General features: G+C 39.2%; 1 protein-coding gene across 1 annotated transcript in view; it reads right to left on the bottom strand.

Annotated features, from left to right (window-relative positions):
• The window catches only part of LOC139723359 (uncharacterized), a 73134-nt gene that overhangs the window by 45151 nt on the left and 8244 nt on the right, over positions 1-19739 (bottom strand). Inside the window, exons 5-24 of the mRNA XM_071634617.1 lie at positions 19326-19391; positions 18455-18572; positions 17451-17638; positions 16779-16940; positions 15256-15453; positions 13691-13917; positions 13327-13447; positions 12456-12668; positions 11805-12005; positions 10722-10837; positions 10070-10253; positions 9385-9582; positions 8041-8238; positions 7078-7377; positions 5487-5669; positions 4536-4718; positions 3175-3320; positions 2371-2512; positions 1324-1509; positions 595-803 (exon numbers count right to left, since the gene is read on the bottom strand). Of these exons, the coding sequence (XP_071490718.1) occupies positions 595-803; positions 1324-1509; positions 2371-2512; positions 3175-3320; positions 4536-4718; positions 5487-5669; positions 7078-7377; positions 8041-8238; positions 9385-9582; positions 10070-10253; positions 10722-10837; positions 11805-12005; positions 12456-12668; positions 13327-13447; positions 13691-13917; positions 15256-15453; positions 16779-16940; positions 17451-17638; positions 18455-18572; positions 19326-19391 (3539 nt within the window). The remainder of the gene's footprint in view (positions 1-594; positions 804-1323; positions 1510-2370; positions 2513-3174; positions 3321-4535; positions 4719-5486; positions 5670-7077; positions 7378-8040; positions 8239-9384; positions 9583-10069; positions 10254-10721; positions 10838-11804; positions 12006-12455; positions 12669-13326; positions 13448-13690; positions 13918-15255; positions 15454-16778; positions 16941-17450; positions 17639-18454; positions 18573-19325; positions 19392-19739) is intronic.

The raw sequence follows: 19739 nt of genomic DNA, 5'->3' as shown, positions 1-19739 counted from the left end.
GGTCTGCACGCATGTACAAGAAGAGAGAATCAAAAGTAAAGATCTAGATGGGTAAACTGAGAAAAGATAGGTAGATAGATAGACGGATGGATAGATGGATCGACAAATAGATAGATGGATGGATAAACAGACACATGTAGATTGATAGATAAGTATGATTTGTAAGAAAATAGAAAGATATAATTACATATAGATAGATGATAAAAAGAATAGATCGATAGATAGACAAAAAGAGAGTGAGAAAGTGAGGGGAAACAATAAACGAAACTAGAAAAGAAAACAGTGAAAGATCGCCGGGAAGAAGAAAGAGAAAATATTACAGCTGTGTCTAAAATTGCTTTTATTTCTTCCTCCTCCTTCCTCCTTTATTCCTGTCTCTGAGCATTTTCTCGTGCTTTGTTTTTGGGTTCATTTTCTATTCTTTCAAAGCGAAATCAACATCATTCAGTATTTAGCTTACTTCAGTGGCGTGATTATGAAGCATTGTGTGCATATCATAATTATTTTATATTATTATTTCAAATGATTGTACTTTTGTTTTATTTCAGTAGAAGGAATAATATGAAACGAAATGCATTCAGATTAATGCCGTACTCTACCTCTTGGCCTGATTTCGCAGACGTAGCTGAGAATCATGTCGCAGCTGAGGTCGGACCACTCGCCCGAGATACCGTTGATGGCGGCGCAGTCCTCCTGCGGGATTAGACCATTCCCCGGCTCTCCGGAGGCCCAGGAGACAAAGGTCGGCGTCATGCAGTCTGAGCCCCATCGCCAGTCACCCTCATTCGCGGCATCGTACAGTCCTGGTCCACAAACAGAAATGACACGTTATACTTGTCATGTCTTAAAACTTTCCCGTCAACTCGTTCGTTGACTGCAGACAACAGAATACGTCTACAGCATTTATTTCATTTGATTTGATTTCATTTATTTCCATTACTGAATTACATATTTTGTTTATTCTTTTTGTTCTGTCTGTCCTTTTGTGGATGTCTTCTTGAAAATGACTTTATGTCTTTTTCTTTTGTACGTTATTTGAGCTGATTGTATGAGTTGTTCAAGTACAAGCTCTGCTTTGCGTGGACTCCTCATTTTTTTTCTTTCCTCAGAGCTTAGATAATGTAAAATGTGACAAGGTCTGATTGAAAATATGAAAAGTAGACTGAAGGAGGTACAAACAAATTTTGTCCTTTTTTGCTTGTTTTTAATTTACATTTACTTCACTTTTTTGTTCATGTATTAAAGATCATGTATAGGCAGCTTTGTAGGGTAACGTATTATAAGACAGTGCAGCATTTTTGTTTTGTCAAGAGTCAAACGCACCGATCCAGTGAGGCGCAGACGCCGTCATGTTCGTGATGTACTCGTTCTTCTCGGCACTCTGGATCTCGACCAGGTCTGAGTTCGTTTCCGCGCGGCAGTCGGCGCGCGCGTCGGTCCAGCTCTTTATTTCGGTGGCAAACTTGTAGCAGAAGCCTTCAAAGCCCTGTACGTAGCCGGTTGGACAGGCTGTTTCAGGGAGAAATGTGAGCATAGTCTAAGTTCTCATATTCAGTGATATATGAGCTTACCATATGATATATATAAATTGAAAATTAGTTTGTTTATTTAAAACTCATTTTAGTGACACTGTTGATAAGATAAAAATTCACCATAAAATAAATGCCCCTACATTGTATCTATGAATTATATTGCATCGTACCGTAAGTTCAGATCTGTGCTACAGCGACTTTATTTGGCACTAGGGCGTTAAACTGATTATTCTAAACCAATGTCAAAGTTGTCATCACCAAAGCATAATGCACTGGCATTTATTAAAGCGTTGCACAGACTAATCAAGCGGCAATTCAGTTTTCACGTTGCGCTACGCAATGTGATCGAGGAAAGAGTGTATTTGCGTAGAGTTGCATTTGTAAAAGAAAAAAAAAAACAAGAACAGGCAAGCATGTAAAAGATTCCAGTTACTTCTTGACCTAAATTCATGCTTTGAGCTACCATAGATTGATAAGGCTAAACAAAACAGTTGAAGGATGCACTTTTGGCCAGATAATTGTAGTATCATCTTGAAAAAATTATAGGAGAAAATATCAAATTCATGAAGTTCTTCCGTCGAGATGTTTTCATTGCAACTGATTGACAATTGTCAATCAGTTGCAGAGTTTGGTGTTATGACATTGATAGAACGTAATTCACTATTCATCGGCACCATGTATCTTGATAGAAAAACAGCCAAGCAAACACAATTGTAAAGACTCTATCCAAAAAAATATCGAAACATACGAAGGACTGGTTACCTATGGTTGGGTTAAGACAAACGTGGGATAACACAATCAAGTGAGGATGGTGGAAACACTCAAAGATTTAACCTACGTGGTCCCTCCAGTGTGGTTGCGCTGATTGGAAATGATTGCGGGTAGTCCTGGTACGGGACTACGGGAGCGATAGTGAAGAAGTACTGCGTGGAGGGTTCCAGGTTCATAACGCGCACGGAAGTTTCTTCTCCCCCTTCCACCTGTAAGGAGAAGTGGAAGGAATGAATACAATACAGGTGCAAAAGAAAAAAAAAGGAAAGTAGAAAAGTGAAGGAAGAGGAGCAGAAGGAAATGAAATAGAAGAATCAAACAAGAAACAATAGAATGACGAAAAACGAGGATGAAAAAAATAGAAGGAGCAGAAGAAGAAACGAAAAAAGATGATGATGGTTATTGAACAAAATACGAATGCGTTCAATATTTCGAAATCCATTTAAAATGCTTTGGTGCTGTCATGAATTCATTATAAAGAAAACACACACGTCGAATACACCGAAAAAAAAGGATAAGTAAAACCACATGTGCGTGCAGGTATGAATGCAGATATGAATAATGCAGACACATAATTTCAATGCTTGTAAAGTTGTGTTCAAACGAAATATTTGTTTCGTCGACCGATTTCGTAACGAAATCGCCCGTGCGACACTTGGCTTCCCGTAGAGCTTATTCAGGAAGTAAGCTTATCCTCGAGGTTAAACGTAACTACATTGTTTTGTATTTCAAAATGTGGTCGCGTTTCATTAGAATTTCTCATTGGATTCATAGATGGTAACTTCACCTTTTTTGTTTTTTGTTATCATTACGACAGCATTCAAGATGATACCATACTGAATAAGAAGGTGTAAAAAAGACAAACACTCGCCTGCACTTCTGAGCGTGTACCGTCATCGTTGTAACGGATGATGTAACCCGTCACCCAGCAAACGTCCTCGGGGGCATTCCACGACAGAAGAACCTCTTCGGAGCTGATGGGCGTGGCGGTGAAATTGGTAGGGATGGGGTCAAATTCTGGAAATGGTAAAAAAGTAGAAAAAGACACTTTTTTAAACAAGATACATTGGGATAAGAAACGCTACTTCTAACAATCAAAGAAGTCACTCAAGTTTATGTTAGCTCTTTAGTGCTATGGCTCACTTTCTCGTAAAAAGAAAGGAGAAGGATAAAGCAGGAGGGGGAGGGAGAGAGGGAGAGAGAGAGAGAGAGCGCACTTCTAAGAGATTAAGATCTGCATCAAATTTTCATTAGCTGCACTGTGTTATATTATAGTAGGTCATATTCTGATAAAAATAAAATAGAAGGGTAAAGAAAGAGAGAGCGAAAGAAAAAAGAGAGACAGAAATAATAACAGAGAAAGAAAGAAATGCATTTGATTCCCTGTATTTCGACGGTTCACAGACGAAAATTGAGTGAAATATTATCGGGAACCTTTGCACACAGGTTCCACGATACAGTACAAACTAAAAAAACAAAAACAAAATCGTTTGAATTAAATTTACAATGTTTACCGAGTGACATAAGGACCCCATACAAAATCGGTGAAAATGCACAATTTGATGTACTTTACATGGGCCCTCCCAAGCAGCGTCTCTTGCTGCTGACGACTCTACAGCTGTTTATTGACCAATATGGTGTCCTGGATGGGGTAAACTTAGTGTGCCAGTGGGTGCGTTCGAGTGCTCTTCCAAAGCGTACGGTACAGTAGGCCTACTAACACCAGCCCCAGAAGAGCATTCGAGCGCTCCCAAAGTATATGGTACCGAACCATACCGTGCCAAAGTGAACAACTTCCCGATGTGCTCCAAAAGCGTATCATATAACGTAGACTGCCAAAAGTTGGCATGGGAATAATGCGCGTAACACACACTACGTCACAATGCAAAAAGTTGATTTCTTTTGTTTGGGACACCTGTATATGTGCGCCAGGTGCATGACCCTGTTACTACAAAACGTGCAACTAAGTCCAAAAAATATCTCATGTCCAAAAGTAGCTCATGAGATACAACAGAGCCGCGGTAGAACGCACCAACCCTCCCACTCTGGCATGGTGCGTTTAGGGACGGTTTGGTCTGGTTGGCTTCGCTTTGGAGCACCCGAACACAGCGTTCTTGATCTTAATGGTCTACGTTTCCTGTTTAGAATACTTATAAGTCTTTTGGCAGAATGATCCCATCCCACAATCACAGCAAAATTAATTACACATACACACCTCATGGGAATTATTACCTTCTACGGCTTCGCAGATGAAAAGATGTTCTTCTGAGCAATCTTTGGCCACAGTTTCACTTCCATCGATGACAACACAGTCATTGCTGTCGTTGTTGTTTTGGGGGGTATCCCACGAGTTGCCCGATGATGGCCAACAATCGGCCCACACGAAAGTTCCTTCCTCTTCAATATCCGAGTATCCTGCAAATGGACGCGTTCACACGTGTGCATTTGAAACGATGCTTCCACCAGAGTGTAACTATGGATAATGGAGCTATTATTTTTGTAGCTCCATGGTTAGCACTTTATTGTTGACTTCCTCGAAAAATGTCACATTACATAGTGGAAAGAATAAAAGTTGTGGAATAAGCAAAAGTATTACATCCTGTACATTTTTGTCCTTTCCAATGTTCTGGCGTAAACAAAGCATATAAAATTGTGCCAAGTGGTATTTTTCTCTGAATGTTCACTTTAAGGGAGAATTGTGGGATGTTGGAGGAAAAAAAGAAGACATAAATAACGTGCGTGAGGAATAGATTGAGGGACAGCTATGAGTACACACAATATCAGGGGAAGGAGGATGGGAAAACAAGGACATCTACTCATTTTTGAAAAAAAAATGCGAACGGAACACTAGCACAGTACCAGTATTTTTTTTTTTAGATAGATTTATGATATCTAATCATAATATTCACAGCAGGAATGACAATTGAGTCTACATCATGTAACAAAAACAGACAAATTAAGAAAAAAAATGTATGAGGACAAAAAAAAAAAAAACAGTGTAGGGATTGACGTAAACAGACTCGTAATAATGGAGCTACAGTTGATGTGCGCATTACACGCAAACGCATGTCACAAACACAACCTTGTATACACTTTAGCGATCAGCACACACGCACAAACGTTGATCACTGAATGGGTCTGCAAGGATAGACAATAGATTTCAACATCTAAAGGTTTATTCACCTATCCACGCAGGTTCAGTCATCCTTTGCTGGAAGTAATTGAACTCTTCTAGGGTGTTGATAGCCGCCAGGTGGGAGCCAGGATTCTCTGCACAGGCTTGCACGGCTTCTTCCTGAGTGACAGGAACTAGGCCCATCCTGTAGCAGACTCCGTCGGGTCCACCCTCGTACAAGTCAGGGCAACCTGAAGATAGTTTTAAATATGTGATTATTCGCAGGAGCAGATTTAGACTCCCTGCCAGCCACTTACTAGGCATAACCCACGCGGCATAATTGCTTGGGACAGCAGAAATCATGATCATGATTTGAGGATACACACTGTAAAATTGTAAACAGATACACTACATTATCTCAGCTCATTTCAAGTCGATTCATTAACAACATTTTATGTTTCTTTAGGAATAAAAGTTCTTTGACAATGGTACATCAAACAGGAATACAAAATGTATACAGCCATAGCACTGGAGTGCACAAGGCCATGCTGAACAGAAATATCAATGATCATCTTATGGTCTCAAGGAGTAACAAAGGAGTAACAAAGAAGAGTCTTTTTTCTACAATGACTCTCGGATTTCCAAGATTCTATTAGCAGACACACTATCGCTTATGGTGATGGAAATTAACACATACACGCACAAACATACACGCTTACAAATCCCTTTTAGACTCTACATCATACATAAATCAATAGTTCAATAACAAAGATAAGAGATACTGATATCGAACTTCATCATTATTGTTGGGTAGACCATACCATGATATCATGTGCAGGCCTTAAAACCTTGGTACACACATATAATCAGATCCTGGATCATATCTTGTGCGCGTGTGAAAAGCAGAGTAGAGTAAGCTGAACTATAGTAGTTTACATCGAAGGGTATAGAAGCTAACGCTAAGAGGGCGTACTCTCGCGATTTCGCACGCAAACGGGTATAGTACGCCATGGTGCCCCCATGGAGCCCAACGGCGGCCATTTTAGTAATAATACCGCGAGCTTCTTAACACGTGAGCCTATGGAGCGAACTGTACCTTCCTTTCATTTTCTTCATTTTAAGGAGGCACACAGCGGTAGAATTGTGTTTCAGACCTCAAAATATCACAAGAAGTATATTTTCTGTCGATGCATTAAAACAAATTTGAAGTAATGTCATTACTTTCAATCTGTAGTGCCTCAAAGTTTGTGTTTGAGATGACAAACGCCGTCTATCTATTTCTCTCTCCCTCCCGAAACATAGTTTGTGCTACTGAGCTCAAACTTTGTGGGACTGCAGATTGGAAAATAAATGACATTTCTTCAAATGCATTTCGGGATTAGACAGGAATGATACTTCTGTATGACAAAACGAGATCCTAAGTACATCTCTTCCCCTGTATGCCCCCTAAAAAAAAAAAAGGGGGGGGGGATGAATGGGAGACAGAAATACGAGGGCCCAGTGATACGGCACTGATTATGATCACGTAAATATACGCCCTCTATCTGTCTGTTACTTTTAATGGCGCAATGGCGTCCGTATTTCGCCCATGAGCGTACTACGCGAAATCGCGGGAGTAAGCCCTCTTAGCGTAGCTTCCATACTCTTTGGTTTACATACCGGTAGTCTTGGCTGATGTCAGCACGGCTCCCAAGGTGGTGCCAAAGGTAAAAGTCACGGGTTCGAGGGTGAAAACGTAAGTGGTTCCGAGGTCAAGACCAGTGATCAACTGATCGGACGACGCACCCCCTGAAACGGTCACATCTTGTACTAGCCCGCTCCAATCAGACACGTTGATATGATATTCCAGAATATCGCAGGAAGCGTCGACTGGTACCCAGGTCAGAAGTACGCTCGAGTCGGTGGGGGAGCCGCTGAAGGAACCCGGTAGCAGGTCGGTCGGTGCAGGAACCAGTGGGTCTAATTTCGAAAATTGTAAAGTACAGGAAATAAGTCTCTTCTGGTTTCAGGGTTCTAATGATTCATGATACAATATCTAAAATACTGTTCCGTAAAGGCTTCTCCTGATTAATGCGCGGTCATCCGTTATCTTTTTTTAAAAAAATCTAAATAAACAATTGAATGGGAAACATTTCTAAGTCATCGTGATCATACATAAAATTTGTCAAATTGTATAGAAAGAATACACGTGTTGCTATGATAAATCATTTTAGAGATAAAAATTGCCGTATATTTTTTGAACAACTCACAGGATTTACTAGTTGATGGGCGTCAAACGTACCTCAGAGTAAGACTTGTGTCATTCGTATCGGTACATAGAAATGCATAACATCCTCTTTATTTCATTGCCAGTATGTTTGGACAAAAAAATCAACAACAAACAATTATCGTCAATGTAATGCAATAATGATTGTCCTACAAGGTTAAACAAGGAGATTCTTTTAATTGTACAGGTCCAACACAAAGCTCTGAAAAAAATTCAGCACATGAAAATTAATATTTCGAATTTCTTTAAAACATCACTGTATACAGCATCCCTGAAACTGTAAGCAAAAGTGGAGTGGAGTTTCACGACAAGGCTACCAATGCTGGCTGCCTTATTTGACAGAAAGGCGCACGAACCTCTATCCCTTTGTTCGCAGATGTACCCCGACACCGGCATTGAGCAGTCGGCATCAGACCAGGACCCAGTGGGATCCATGGTAACACAGTCTAGGTCGTCGTTCTTGGGGTGGTTAGTCTCGTTCCAGTTCCTGAACGGCGGCAGCACACACTGGCCGGTCCATCGGAACTCGCCCTCCTCCTCGACATCGTACATCCCTGTGATAGAAATAAATTTGAACTTTGAACTTTGAACTTTGAAGATGAGGTTGGAGGAACTTCGCAGCGGGTGTTAAGAAGGCAGTACGAATGTTAAAAAAAAGAAGAGAGAAAGAAAGAAAGAAACGAAGAAAGAATGAGAGGAAGGTAGGAAAAAGAAAAGAAAGACAAAAACTAAATAAAAGACACACTCGATATGATATACTGATTCAGAAATAAAACAAAATCAGCATCATAACTCTTAACTCCGTATTGCGTCAAGCATTAATTAAAAAAAATCATTGTGCCAAGGTAAATGTGATAAGCCTAAAAACATTAGCTATACCTCGGTTCACATTTCGCATTTCAAATACGAAATTACCATGCAGTCACTTTTTATTTTATAAGGTTATCCTACGCTTACCTCCTTTTTTTTCTTGCAGAATTATGTTGTCTCTCTATGGCATTATTATCATCAACGGGTAACATCATGACTGTAATCATGCAGAAATGCATTTAGGATTGGCAGTTACGACCAGATAAAACGATCATCTGTAGTCATCTGCTCCAAGTTTTGCTCTCTCGATGGCAAGCAAATTACGTTCATGCCATTCTGCACTAAAGATTTAATGATTATGACATCTAACTCTCGATAGACATGCAATTATTCAAATCGCGTCCAAAAACCACTGACATGCAACCTTCAATTGTTAATTTCAATTTCAAATACTTCTGCACTTTTTCTTCATGTATACAGTGTACAAACGAAAATACCGTTACATAGAAATTATGGTGTAACAGCACTTTCTAAGGAAAGCCAAGAGTTACAAAACAAATTTAATAAATCATTTTAAAAAACACAGAAATTTGTTGCATTTTCTCCTCCACGATATGTCCCTGCTTCAGGGATAAGCATTATAAACATACACTGTCATCTTTGATGAGATGGCAACCCTTTCCTCGTGACGAAACGATTATTAAGAAACTGTTCTCAGGGGAGGAAAAGAAGATGAACAGGCAGGTACAAGTGCATGAGGGAGAGGAAGGCCAGAACTATTTAAAAGCACTACTGCTGGGTTTTTGTTTCATCTGCAAATGGTAAATTATGCCTTTAATTTGTAGAGTGACGCTCAAGAAAAAGATTCAAATGATGTGAACTTCACTTACCAACCCAGTACGCTCCACTATTGAGGAGCGGCTGCAAAAAGTCGTTTTCCGCCATGGTCTCAATGTTCACGAGGTCGGCGTTCTCCTCTTCGCCGCCGTCGCCGACGCACTCCCGTCTCGCCTCACTCCACGTGAGGGTTTCGTCAAAGACCCCGTAACAACTGCCGTCGTAGGCGTACGTGTAGCCAGGCTGGCATGCTGGGTAAGGGTGGGGTGGGGGGGGGGGGGGGGAGGGGTGGTGGGACCAAAGGATAAAGGGTTGAGTGAATGTTTTCACAAATCATGTGGAACGATTAAGAAAAAGAAAAAAAAAACGGTCTTACCGTGGCATTGAGAACAGTTTCGCGAGATGGGGTATGTGTATGTGCGCACATCTTTTTCGCGTTTGACATTGGACTCGAAATCTCTTTATTGTACTAAAACGTATTTCAAAGAATGGTCAAGTCACTTTCATGTCAAACTCAGATCAAATTGTAATTCCATGATTCCTACAAATAGCTGATAAATACATGCTATTGACAGATGTCACGATTGCAAACAATCAACACGTGATTACAATAATTTCCACGCCGACCAATCCTTGGCAACACGTGTTTTTCCTTACCCACTTTTAAGCGTGTTTTTCTGTTTGTATAATGTTGATTCTTATCGACACACATTCACCTCGAAACAACATAGCCCTTACCGGTAGTGCTTGCCAGAACGGAGAGCGCAGTGCGGTAAGAGTAGCAGCCGTAGGTGACCGTACAGGTCGTGAGCTCGAAGTGGTACGTGGTGCCAGGCTGGAGCCCCATCACTGAGGCCGTATCGGTCTCTGCACCGACCAGATCGATGTACGTGTAGTCTGCGTCGGTATTATTATATCGGATCTGAGCAGAGAGATAGATAGATAGAAACACGTAGATAAAGAGATAGATAGATACATAGACAGACAGATAAGTAATTAGTTTGATAGATACATTAATTAATAGATAGATACATAGATTCATAGATAAAAAGATAGGTGATAAAGAAACTTTAATGACATTTGGTTATTAACATTTCACGTAAACCTCATTTAATTTCATTCCAGAGAAAGTTAAGTTAGACGAACGATAGACCCTTTATGTATGAAAAAAAAAAAAAAAAACCAAAGAGATAATCTGTAGCTGGTGCAGCAAATAATTTAATTAAACAACTTCACTTATTTTACCTATTTTCAAAAATGATATGCGTTTGTATAATACACAATTACAAAATTATACTTTATACGTACATAAATTATGTTAAAGTACATAACCACTTAAGGCATTTGGATATGCGTATTTAGCTTTAGAATGTACATCAACAAAACTCACCTGATAACCAGCAACATCACATAGATATTGTGAGGTGGTAAAAGCCAGGCCAACCTCACCGAACCCTATGGACTCAACGCGGAAGGAGCTTGGGTAACAGTCAGAGTCGACGTAAGCTGATGGCAGAGAAAAAAAAAGATACCCACGATCTTTGTAACTTTTTTTTTTTAATTTCCATACAAGCTCTGCTTAAAATTTGACGACTCTATATATAAAAGTGGAACCGCATAGGTTCATAATTTCAATTATATAATTTCAGTTATACAATTTCAGCTCGATTCTGCAAAAACTTTGCGAATTATAGTCATGTATAACGGCAACGTATAAAAATAGTTTGGGTCAATTGTTAATAATGTCAACTTTCCACAAGCACATTGTTCAACTCTGCACTGTTATATATATTATATGACAAACTGCTACTCTGCTTCACTTTCGTATGTTGGACTGAAAACATTATTAAAATCATGCTCTTCAAAAAACATGCAGATGTCACCCAAGGAGGTATTAGAAAGAATAAAAGAGAAATCACGTTGATCAACAGCCAAAACAACGAAAGTCAGAAGAAAATATTCCTCACGTGTCCAAATTATATCCAAACTTCTGATCTGTGGGAGTAGTATAACGGTCAGTTTTTCATAAAGCCGCGCGGGCATTGTGCATAACTTATTTACCACATGCACATTTTGCTTTTCATACCACAAGGCCTAACTAGACCTAAGTATGACATTCACAGGCATTACACATATTCGTGCTCGTCTGCAAATTCACACTTTAATTCAATAATCTAACAGTGGTTACATGTACACACACAAAAGGGGTAACCATCGACGTCGAACAAACCAGAATACGGAAGGCTTGATTCTATTCGCCAATTGAAACTTTGTGCGCGTGTACAATCCGGTATGTATTTAGTTCTCCCGTTACCAAAATGATTATACAACGCATGCAAGGACTGCCAGTGAATATTTTGTATGTTTCAAATGGCCTGATGAGACTAAAACAAAGTGGCGCTGAATGGTGCAATGATGTTTGTGTATGCACGCTTTCCATGCGTTTCACTTCGATTGGGACAAACCTACTCACTTTTGCGGGTGATCTCGCATATGTAGCTCATGTTCCTTGAGCACAGGGAGTCGTCATAGCGACCATTGTCGGAAGAGGTGTATGCGCAGTGCTCTAAGCCGCCATCGGGCGCCCCGATTTTCCAGTTGAACCTGCCAAACAGCGTGCTCTCGGCGCAGTCCACCCAGACCCATGACCCGGGGATTGCCTCGTCATAAAATCCTGAAAACAAATTGGCATCACTCAGTGCTGAATGAACAAAATAGTAAATGCTTACCAAAAACTAGCGCTCGTAAACGACTTATAAATTTACATGTTACCTAATATTTTTCTTTTGATAAAATCCATCTGTATCATGAAATCTTTACATACTTTTGTTTTCCCAAGATCCCTTCATTTTCTTCTTCTTTGCACAGTGCTTTGGAAGCAGGCTTTCCGGGATCGTAAAGACAAACGATCACCTTTAAACGACATACTGTATCTTATATTCTCTTTGTTATAATTATTTTGGTTTTCTGTTTGTTTTCTCTTGGTTGAATATTGAAATGCATTCCTTGTATTTTACTTTGTTACAGTGCATGAGCTTTTACGATTTTTATTGTCAAAAGGTGCCTTTAAAACTACAACAACGACAAGAATCTTTATTTTACGTAATCACGATTAATATCTCACCAATCCACCACGTTTCTGTTTCGTCGCCCTCCTGCAGTTCTTGAATCCTTTCCAAGATGTAGGAATTCTCTTCGTCGTCACCGATCACGACAAGGTCACCATCCTCCACATTGTCGCAATCGTAGCGAGCCTCGTACCAGCTTTTCGGTGTGTTGGAGAACTTGTAGCAAGTTGTGTTGGTGCTATCGTATTCGTAGCCTTCAGGGCAATCAACTAATAATTGAAATGACGAACAAAACACAATCAAATATGAAAGAGAATGACACTCAGAGATTGATAGATAAATAGGTAGATAGATAGGTAAATAGATCATAGATAGATATAGATAGATACAATAGATAAACGATCGATCGATAGATAGATAGATAGATAGATATATAAAAATATGATAGATAGATAAATAAATAAACACATATATAAATAAATAAATCTGTATATAAATGAATAGATAGATAGATAGATAGATAGATAGATACAATAGATAGATATAGGGAGATCTAGCAACTTTGGAACACCAAAGACAGACATTGTTAATGTGATTATTCCGTAAGTGCAGTTTACCTGTTGTCAGTGGTTATCTAACAATGGAAAGCACTGAGTGACTTGAATCTAATGAGATGGCATTTACAAACAAGAGCCCTCCGACGACCAGCTCTATGAGTATTTCTAGTTGTTCATAGTTATTAGTCCATCTTCTGTCGTGCCTTTATCCTGAGGCTTTATTTTCCGTTGAACATTCCTTAAACCCTCTTTGTGCCACATTAAATTTCAGTATACACATGTACATGTAGGTTTGTGTGTGACATTTGTGTCTATTTGACTAGCTGGCTCAGGAAAGGTTAAAGCTCATGACGTGGCACGAAGTACTTACAGAATTCCTGGAAGGTCATCTTAAAGCCAGTGCTGGCTACAGAACTGTCCGTCTTGAAGCGGATATTCAGGCCGTTGTATCGGCTCACCACGTCTTCTGGCATTCCGGATCCTGTTAGCACCTATTTCATAAAAACAGCAACAACAAGCAATCAATCAAGCAAACTGATAAATAGAAACGAAAGAAGAGTCGTCTGTGTGTAATATGCAATATGCAAATTTAGTGTCACTTTGATCCGGGCAACGGACAGTTGCAATTCATTAGAGTGACATAATAGATGAACGCGCAGTGTGTAATATGACAGAATTTCCAATGCAGGTAGGCAGGACGAGTAGACACACAATTCCAAAGGAGATGCACTTACGAGATACGGAGAGTACACATCGTCATCGTTTGGCTGCGTGCCTCCTATAATCAGCTGGTCGTGACCGTTCTCGAGGTCGAACTCCAGGAAATGGAGACGGACTTGGAACCCGCCTCGCACCTGGATGATCCACTGACAGTCGGCATCATGCGGGTACATGCCGTTCGGCAGCATCGGGGAGTCGATCTCCCCTGACTGGTCCAAGATGGTCTTAATCTGGCAGGCATCTACCCGGGCACAAATAACAAAACAGGCCGAAGGGGTGAGAGGTTGACTGGGGACAATTTTCAAACGTTGTTATGCTGTCAAAAAGTGTTCCTGCTACATCACCATGTACATAATTATTGTAAGGCCATGTTAGAATGATCAAGGAGGTTCGAGAGAACTGAGTCACAACCGTCTTATTTCCTTTGCTAGATGTTCGATGCCGCCGCTCAAAAATATTTTAAGCATGTGCCAAACAGGATCTGCCACTCAGATAGGAAGACAATTGACTCGTGTCTCATTGCATAATCACCAGCCACTTTCTAAGGAAGATACGTCTTTGTGATGGTAATTACTTTTCGCTATCCCTTCTTATAAAAGGTAGGCGGTACAGACACGAGGATGCCCGAATAGAAATTGCGCAAAATATGCTGAAATAAAGATGAAAATTACTCGACGGGGCATACCCAGGCACTAATCTGATATATCTATCAATAAAGAATTATACTTGAAGATTATTCCATGCTATAGTTCTGTTTGTGGAATTACGTGGAAAAGTGATAAAATCGGCTTTCCACGATGGTACAGTTTTAAACATTTTCACATGATACAGCTCTGATTTACACTTTTGCAAAATTCCAGGACGGGGTCAACTTTTGTTTTACATGCTTTATCATTAAGTGAAATTTCATTTCATTTGATAGATAAATAAGCAAAATATGACTAACATTATGTTAACGTTCAAAATGAATCTTCAGATTGCTCGGCAAGACGGCGCGGTGTCGAACACCGATCATCAGAGGCACAAATGCACCTGTGAAATTCTTTTGTACATCAATAGTAAACTGACAGCTGTTTGAATAATTACAACCAGTTGGAACTCAAACTCCTAAACCTCCTTGGAATGATCAATGTCAGAATTTGCACAATGGTTTAAAAAAATGTTGATATGGACGCTGTAAATGAGAATGAGAAGACCAGATGCTCTTTTGAGAGTCACGATACTAAAGATGGTAAGAGGTACTCCAACTAAGTGACTGATTATAGGACTTTAAAAGCTGCTTTGCTAAAGGACTGCAGAACAGGCGAGAAAACTACCATGTGATTTTCTATCGTTTACGGAGTATACCTAGATATTTTTTTTCTATGCTTAAAACACATCCTGAAGTGTTTGATTTTATAAATACATTTCACCCGAGATTGTTTTCGCTTTGATGGAAATAAAAAAAGGTATTTGAATTACATGCCCTTTATTTTCTTTATTCATTTAGCCATGTACTTGTACATTTATTTAATTGTATTGACGTAAATATCGTATGCATATCTTTGATTGATATACATAATAGTATAACATTGCTCACTATCGTCGAAGGTTAAATGGACATTGATGTCGTCGCTGTCCTGCAAATCCTCTGCAGAGAAGACCACCCACAGGTCTCCGTTAAAGGTGGAGTACGTCTTGCTCATCATTTCCCCGTTGCCCATCAGGAGCTTCTGCCTGGATCCGATAACAGTAGGATTAGACCCGTACCCAATCTCGAGGAAGTCGTAGTTGGCTTCTGTGACGAGCAAATAAGTCATAGGAAACAGCAGCACGTTCAGAGTTTTGTCTTTTATAATCTGAAAGACTTACATCAGATTGTAGGGTATAATGAATTATTCCTAACGACGATACAGCGGACTTCCGCTTTAACGAAGTCTTCGGGACAGGTAGTTTTCCTTTGTTACATCCAAATTTTGTTATAACTTAACAAATTAACAATAGAAATAGAACGGATGATATTGGAGCCTGAAATTTTTATTTCGTTGTAACTGGAGCTTCGTTATAACCGTGTTCGATATAAAAGGGAGTGCACTTTATTAAGGATATTGATGACCATTTTTTCCTCCGAATGTTCAAAACATAATTCATGCCTTACTGTTCTATTTTTTTTTGTTGCTTGGGTAATACTTTGCTAATTCACAATTTCATGGAATGCAGCCTAGACTCTGAAAGACTTATATCATGGGGTGACAATACTCCTGTGACAAAAGCTCCTGTCTTAATTTCTCCAAGGACTTAGAATTAAGGTTGAGATTGGGATTTAGGTTCAGTTTAACGTGATGATTAGGATTAAGGTTGTAATAGGGATTTAGGTTCCGTGTAATGTGATGATTAGTTGGTAGTATTCATGTTTGGCTTAGCATGCTGATCTTTCATGAGAGCAAGTATCGCAACGAGCAAAAGTCATGAAACCACTTCAAGGATATAAAATTATCATTAAATCTAAAAGCAAACGATCTAAGACTCTTCATTATGCCATATTATCGTACAGAAATTTGACTTTGTGAGTATTTTCACAAAAGAGATTTCATTATATTAAAGCCAGAAAAAAGTGCTTTTCCATTGCACACAGTCCTGTGTTTAAGATCATTGTTAAAACATAAATCTAATAACAACTCGAGTATCTTTGTTCATTCATCTTTCAAAGTAATAGTTTTTATATATTTCATGTTTAAGCGAGAGACACGCGATCGGGAACTATACCAAACCAGCATATACTTTTTAGAGATTATTATTGTGTTACCATGTAATAATGTCGATGGGAAACGCTGATTATCATTCTATTGAAAGGAATGAGGGACAAAAATACTGTGAGGCCTTTTAACCTATGATTACCCGAACAGAATGAGCTACACCAATACCTCATGGGCTGAAGAGCCCATGCTTTTCTGTACTGACCATAGAGAATGTTGATCTTTGTTATGATACCACTCTTGTATTGGAAATACTGTGTATCTATGGAAAGCCACTGAGGACTGCATTGCGATAATGCGTATCATAAGCATCGCGATCAATGTTACACCGTCTTGGGTTAAAGACCTCACGCTTCTGGCTACTCACCAGCCATCATGTTGTTGACCATGACGTTGATATTAGTGAGAAACGGTGTCTTGACGAGCCATTGGCAGTATGTTCCGTTGACATCCATAGGGAAATTACCAATTGTGAGGTTGGATGACTGGCTGTCTGTAATATCGATCTCTCCTCCACAGGTGGGACCATCTGAAAATGTGATTAAGTCATAAAGATTAAACACGGAAAGTAGAAAAACAAAAACGACTAAACTTAGTAAGTAAAACCCTTACACACTGACTTTTATATTGAGATGTGGAATTATTCTGTAAGAATTTTGAAATTATGTAGCTATTCAATCAGAAAAAAATAAATGAATAAATAATGAACTGTTTGATGAACCATACAATTATTTTGTCAGATCATTGAAAAGACTGGTAAAGTTGACCTTTTTACTTCTGCTCAAAGGAAATGTGATTCTTTTCCAAGACATGCTTGTTTGCCAGAAGAAAACATGCACAAGTCAAAATTACTTTAATTAATTACTCCACGACTAGCTTGCACTAATGCATTCGCTGTTGATGGATAGACAAAGAAATTTGTACATGCTTGCTACTCTATCAAAACTTGATAAAAAAGGAGAAGAAAAAAAGCAGGTGGTACCAATGCAGTATTTCATAATCATCTGACTGAAAACGTCGGTGTTAATGTAGATCTAACCTTGAACGTAGCCAACTGTAAGATAAAATTGCCGGTCAAAAGTTGCACTTCCCGAAACAAAGACAACGGTGAGGTCGCCCCCTTCTGGAATGAACACCCGCTCATACGACACATCTCCGGTCCAGCGACGGCGATAATTCCGCCAGTCCGAGTGATCAAGACCGGTTGAAATTTCCATGAAGTCAACCCTAAATAAGCGAAGACAAGAAAATACTTTATATCCGTGTAGTAATTGATCTTCCCAGCAACACTCAGAATGTTTGTAAAATTGCTGCCTTAATCACCAGTCTAGACTCTGCGTGCGTGCGTGCGCACATACCAGGGCCCTGTTTTATACATAGAAAGACGCAATCAAACATTAGTCCGTTATCAGCCAATCAGAGTGGAGTATAAGATTATAGAGACTTAAGTTTGATTTTCTGGTTTACGTTTGATCTCAACATTTATGCTAAAGGGGTTTGACCTATAGTAGATCTCGCTTTATCCCAACAATAAAGATAGGCGTGTGTTTTGTAATAGCCGTGGAGATTTACAATAAAGGTGGTACGAAACACGATACAGATTTAGATTGATTCTCTTGTTGCACCGTCTGTTTCAGCGTAGTATTGTCCACTGTTCTTGTTTTATCACGTGATTGTTTCTCCGTTTTCGCCTTTATTTGTTATATTTCGTAGGTTTCCATTTCATTACATGATACAGACATTACATGATTACAGACAAACGCAAACATACACACACACACACACCACACTCACTCACATATACACTTAAAAGTTAGTTTGTTTCATTTCTATAATAAAAAACGTTTCAGTTTTAGCTGAGTTTACGAGCATTAACTTTCATTTGGTTCCTCAGAGAAATCTCCCAAAATAATCCTCTTTAAAGAAGATGATGAAATAAAGAAATGGAAATCAATTGATATTGTTTGCAGTGTGCTGACCAACTATAATTGAATTCTGTTCTCATAAATTGCCGACATTTTGTAATGGTATACAACAGCTTACCCGTCTTGAACGGAAAAGTCCCGCACGGTCACTTGAAGCCGTCGGTTGGGATAGGTCCCAAAAATCTGCCACATGCAGGACTGATCTGCTGTGTTCGGAGGTTGCATAATCACCACATCTACGAACAGACAAAGACAAATTGAATGAGAACTCCGGCTGATTTTCAGACTCTTACATTTGAACAATATTACCACAAATTGGTTAGACTTGGCATAAGGTTTCAGAATTTATAGTGATTTGACTAAGGAATAAGAATGTTTTCAAAATCTATGACAGGAATCACAATGAACAAGAATGATGACATAGCGGCTTCACCATAAGAAAGCATCGGTGGCAGCTTCAAGGAAGCAGAATAAAAAAAAAGATAAGCACGTATAAATTCTACACAGGTGACTTTTTTTAAGCGAGCGGTAGTGTAATGGAACTGCATTGAAACATTTCTGAAATATGTGAGCCCCCTACTCATACATTGATATGGTGAGGCCCCTTTCATGCATTCTTATGGTAAAACCGATACCTTGTTCAGTGTAATTTATTTGGGTTTTTCATAGTAATGGTTTCTAAGGATCACAATTAATTCTACAAATCTAAAGATGGAGCTGTCGATTTACGTACTACATGATTTTATGAAGTTATGAAATTCGCTTGGACTTCCCTTTTAAACCAAAAGTGAACAAAGAAACATTGTCACATTTTAAACATCACAAATGGTTTTATTCTTATATCAACGAAAAGCATTTGGAAACTGTTTTTTTTTTTCATACGCTAACATTACATCGTAATTTTACAGTGATGGGGTATGGATTTGAAGGCGAAAATTATGCAGTCGTAGAGTTCGGGGTGGAAGTATTTGTGATAGTCTATGTCTTACCTGTGTCACTTAGAGTGATGTTTTCAGCGCACGTCGAGGGCTCTGGAATTGTTCCGCCCTGAACAACTGTTAAAAGTGAAAACAAGAACAGTGCGTTAAACACTATTCGAGGAGAAAGGTATTTCCCTACATGCAAAATAAGGATATGAAATACAGAAGGTGATCCGTCATCATTCACTGATTACGTAATGAATATCAAATCTTTTTCGCTGGTCTCCCTAATCATAAATGTCTGCACGTACATGTACTATTACGGAGTTGCCAATGATCAATTTTACGAGATCTCAGTGGGTGTAATTGTGACCGTGCACCTCAAAACGAACATAAAGTCGCACACACTGATTTTGCGTGAGGACTGAAAATAAGTGAAATGGGTCAACCTAGCCTAACTTGACTTTTTCATATTTTCTGAAA

This window comes from Diadema antillarum, unplaced genomic scaffold (assembly GCF_040938485.1).
Source record: "Diadema antillarum isolate AM-2024a unplaced genomic scaffold, OU_Dant_1.0 scf00000187, whole genome shotgun sequence".
NCBI classification, from domain to species: Eukaryota; Metazoa; Echinodermata; class Echinoidea; order Diadematoida; family Diadematidae; genus Diadema; species Diadema antillarum.
The sequence above is the reverse complement of the archived record's forward strand: the minus strand, read 5'-3'. Positions and strand labels throughout refer to the sequence as shown.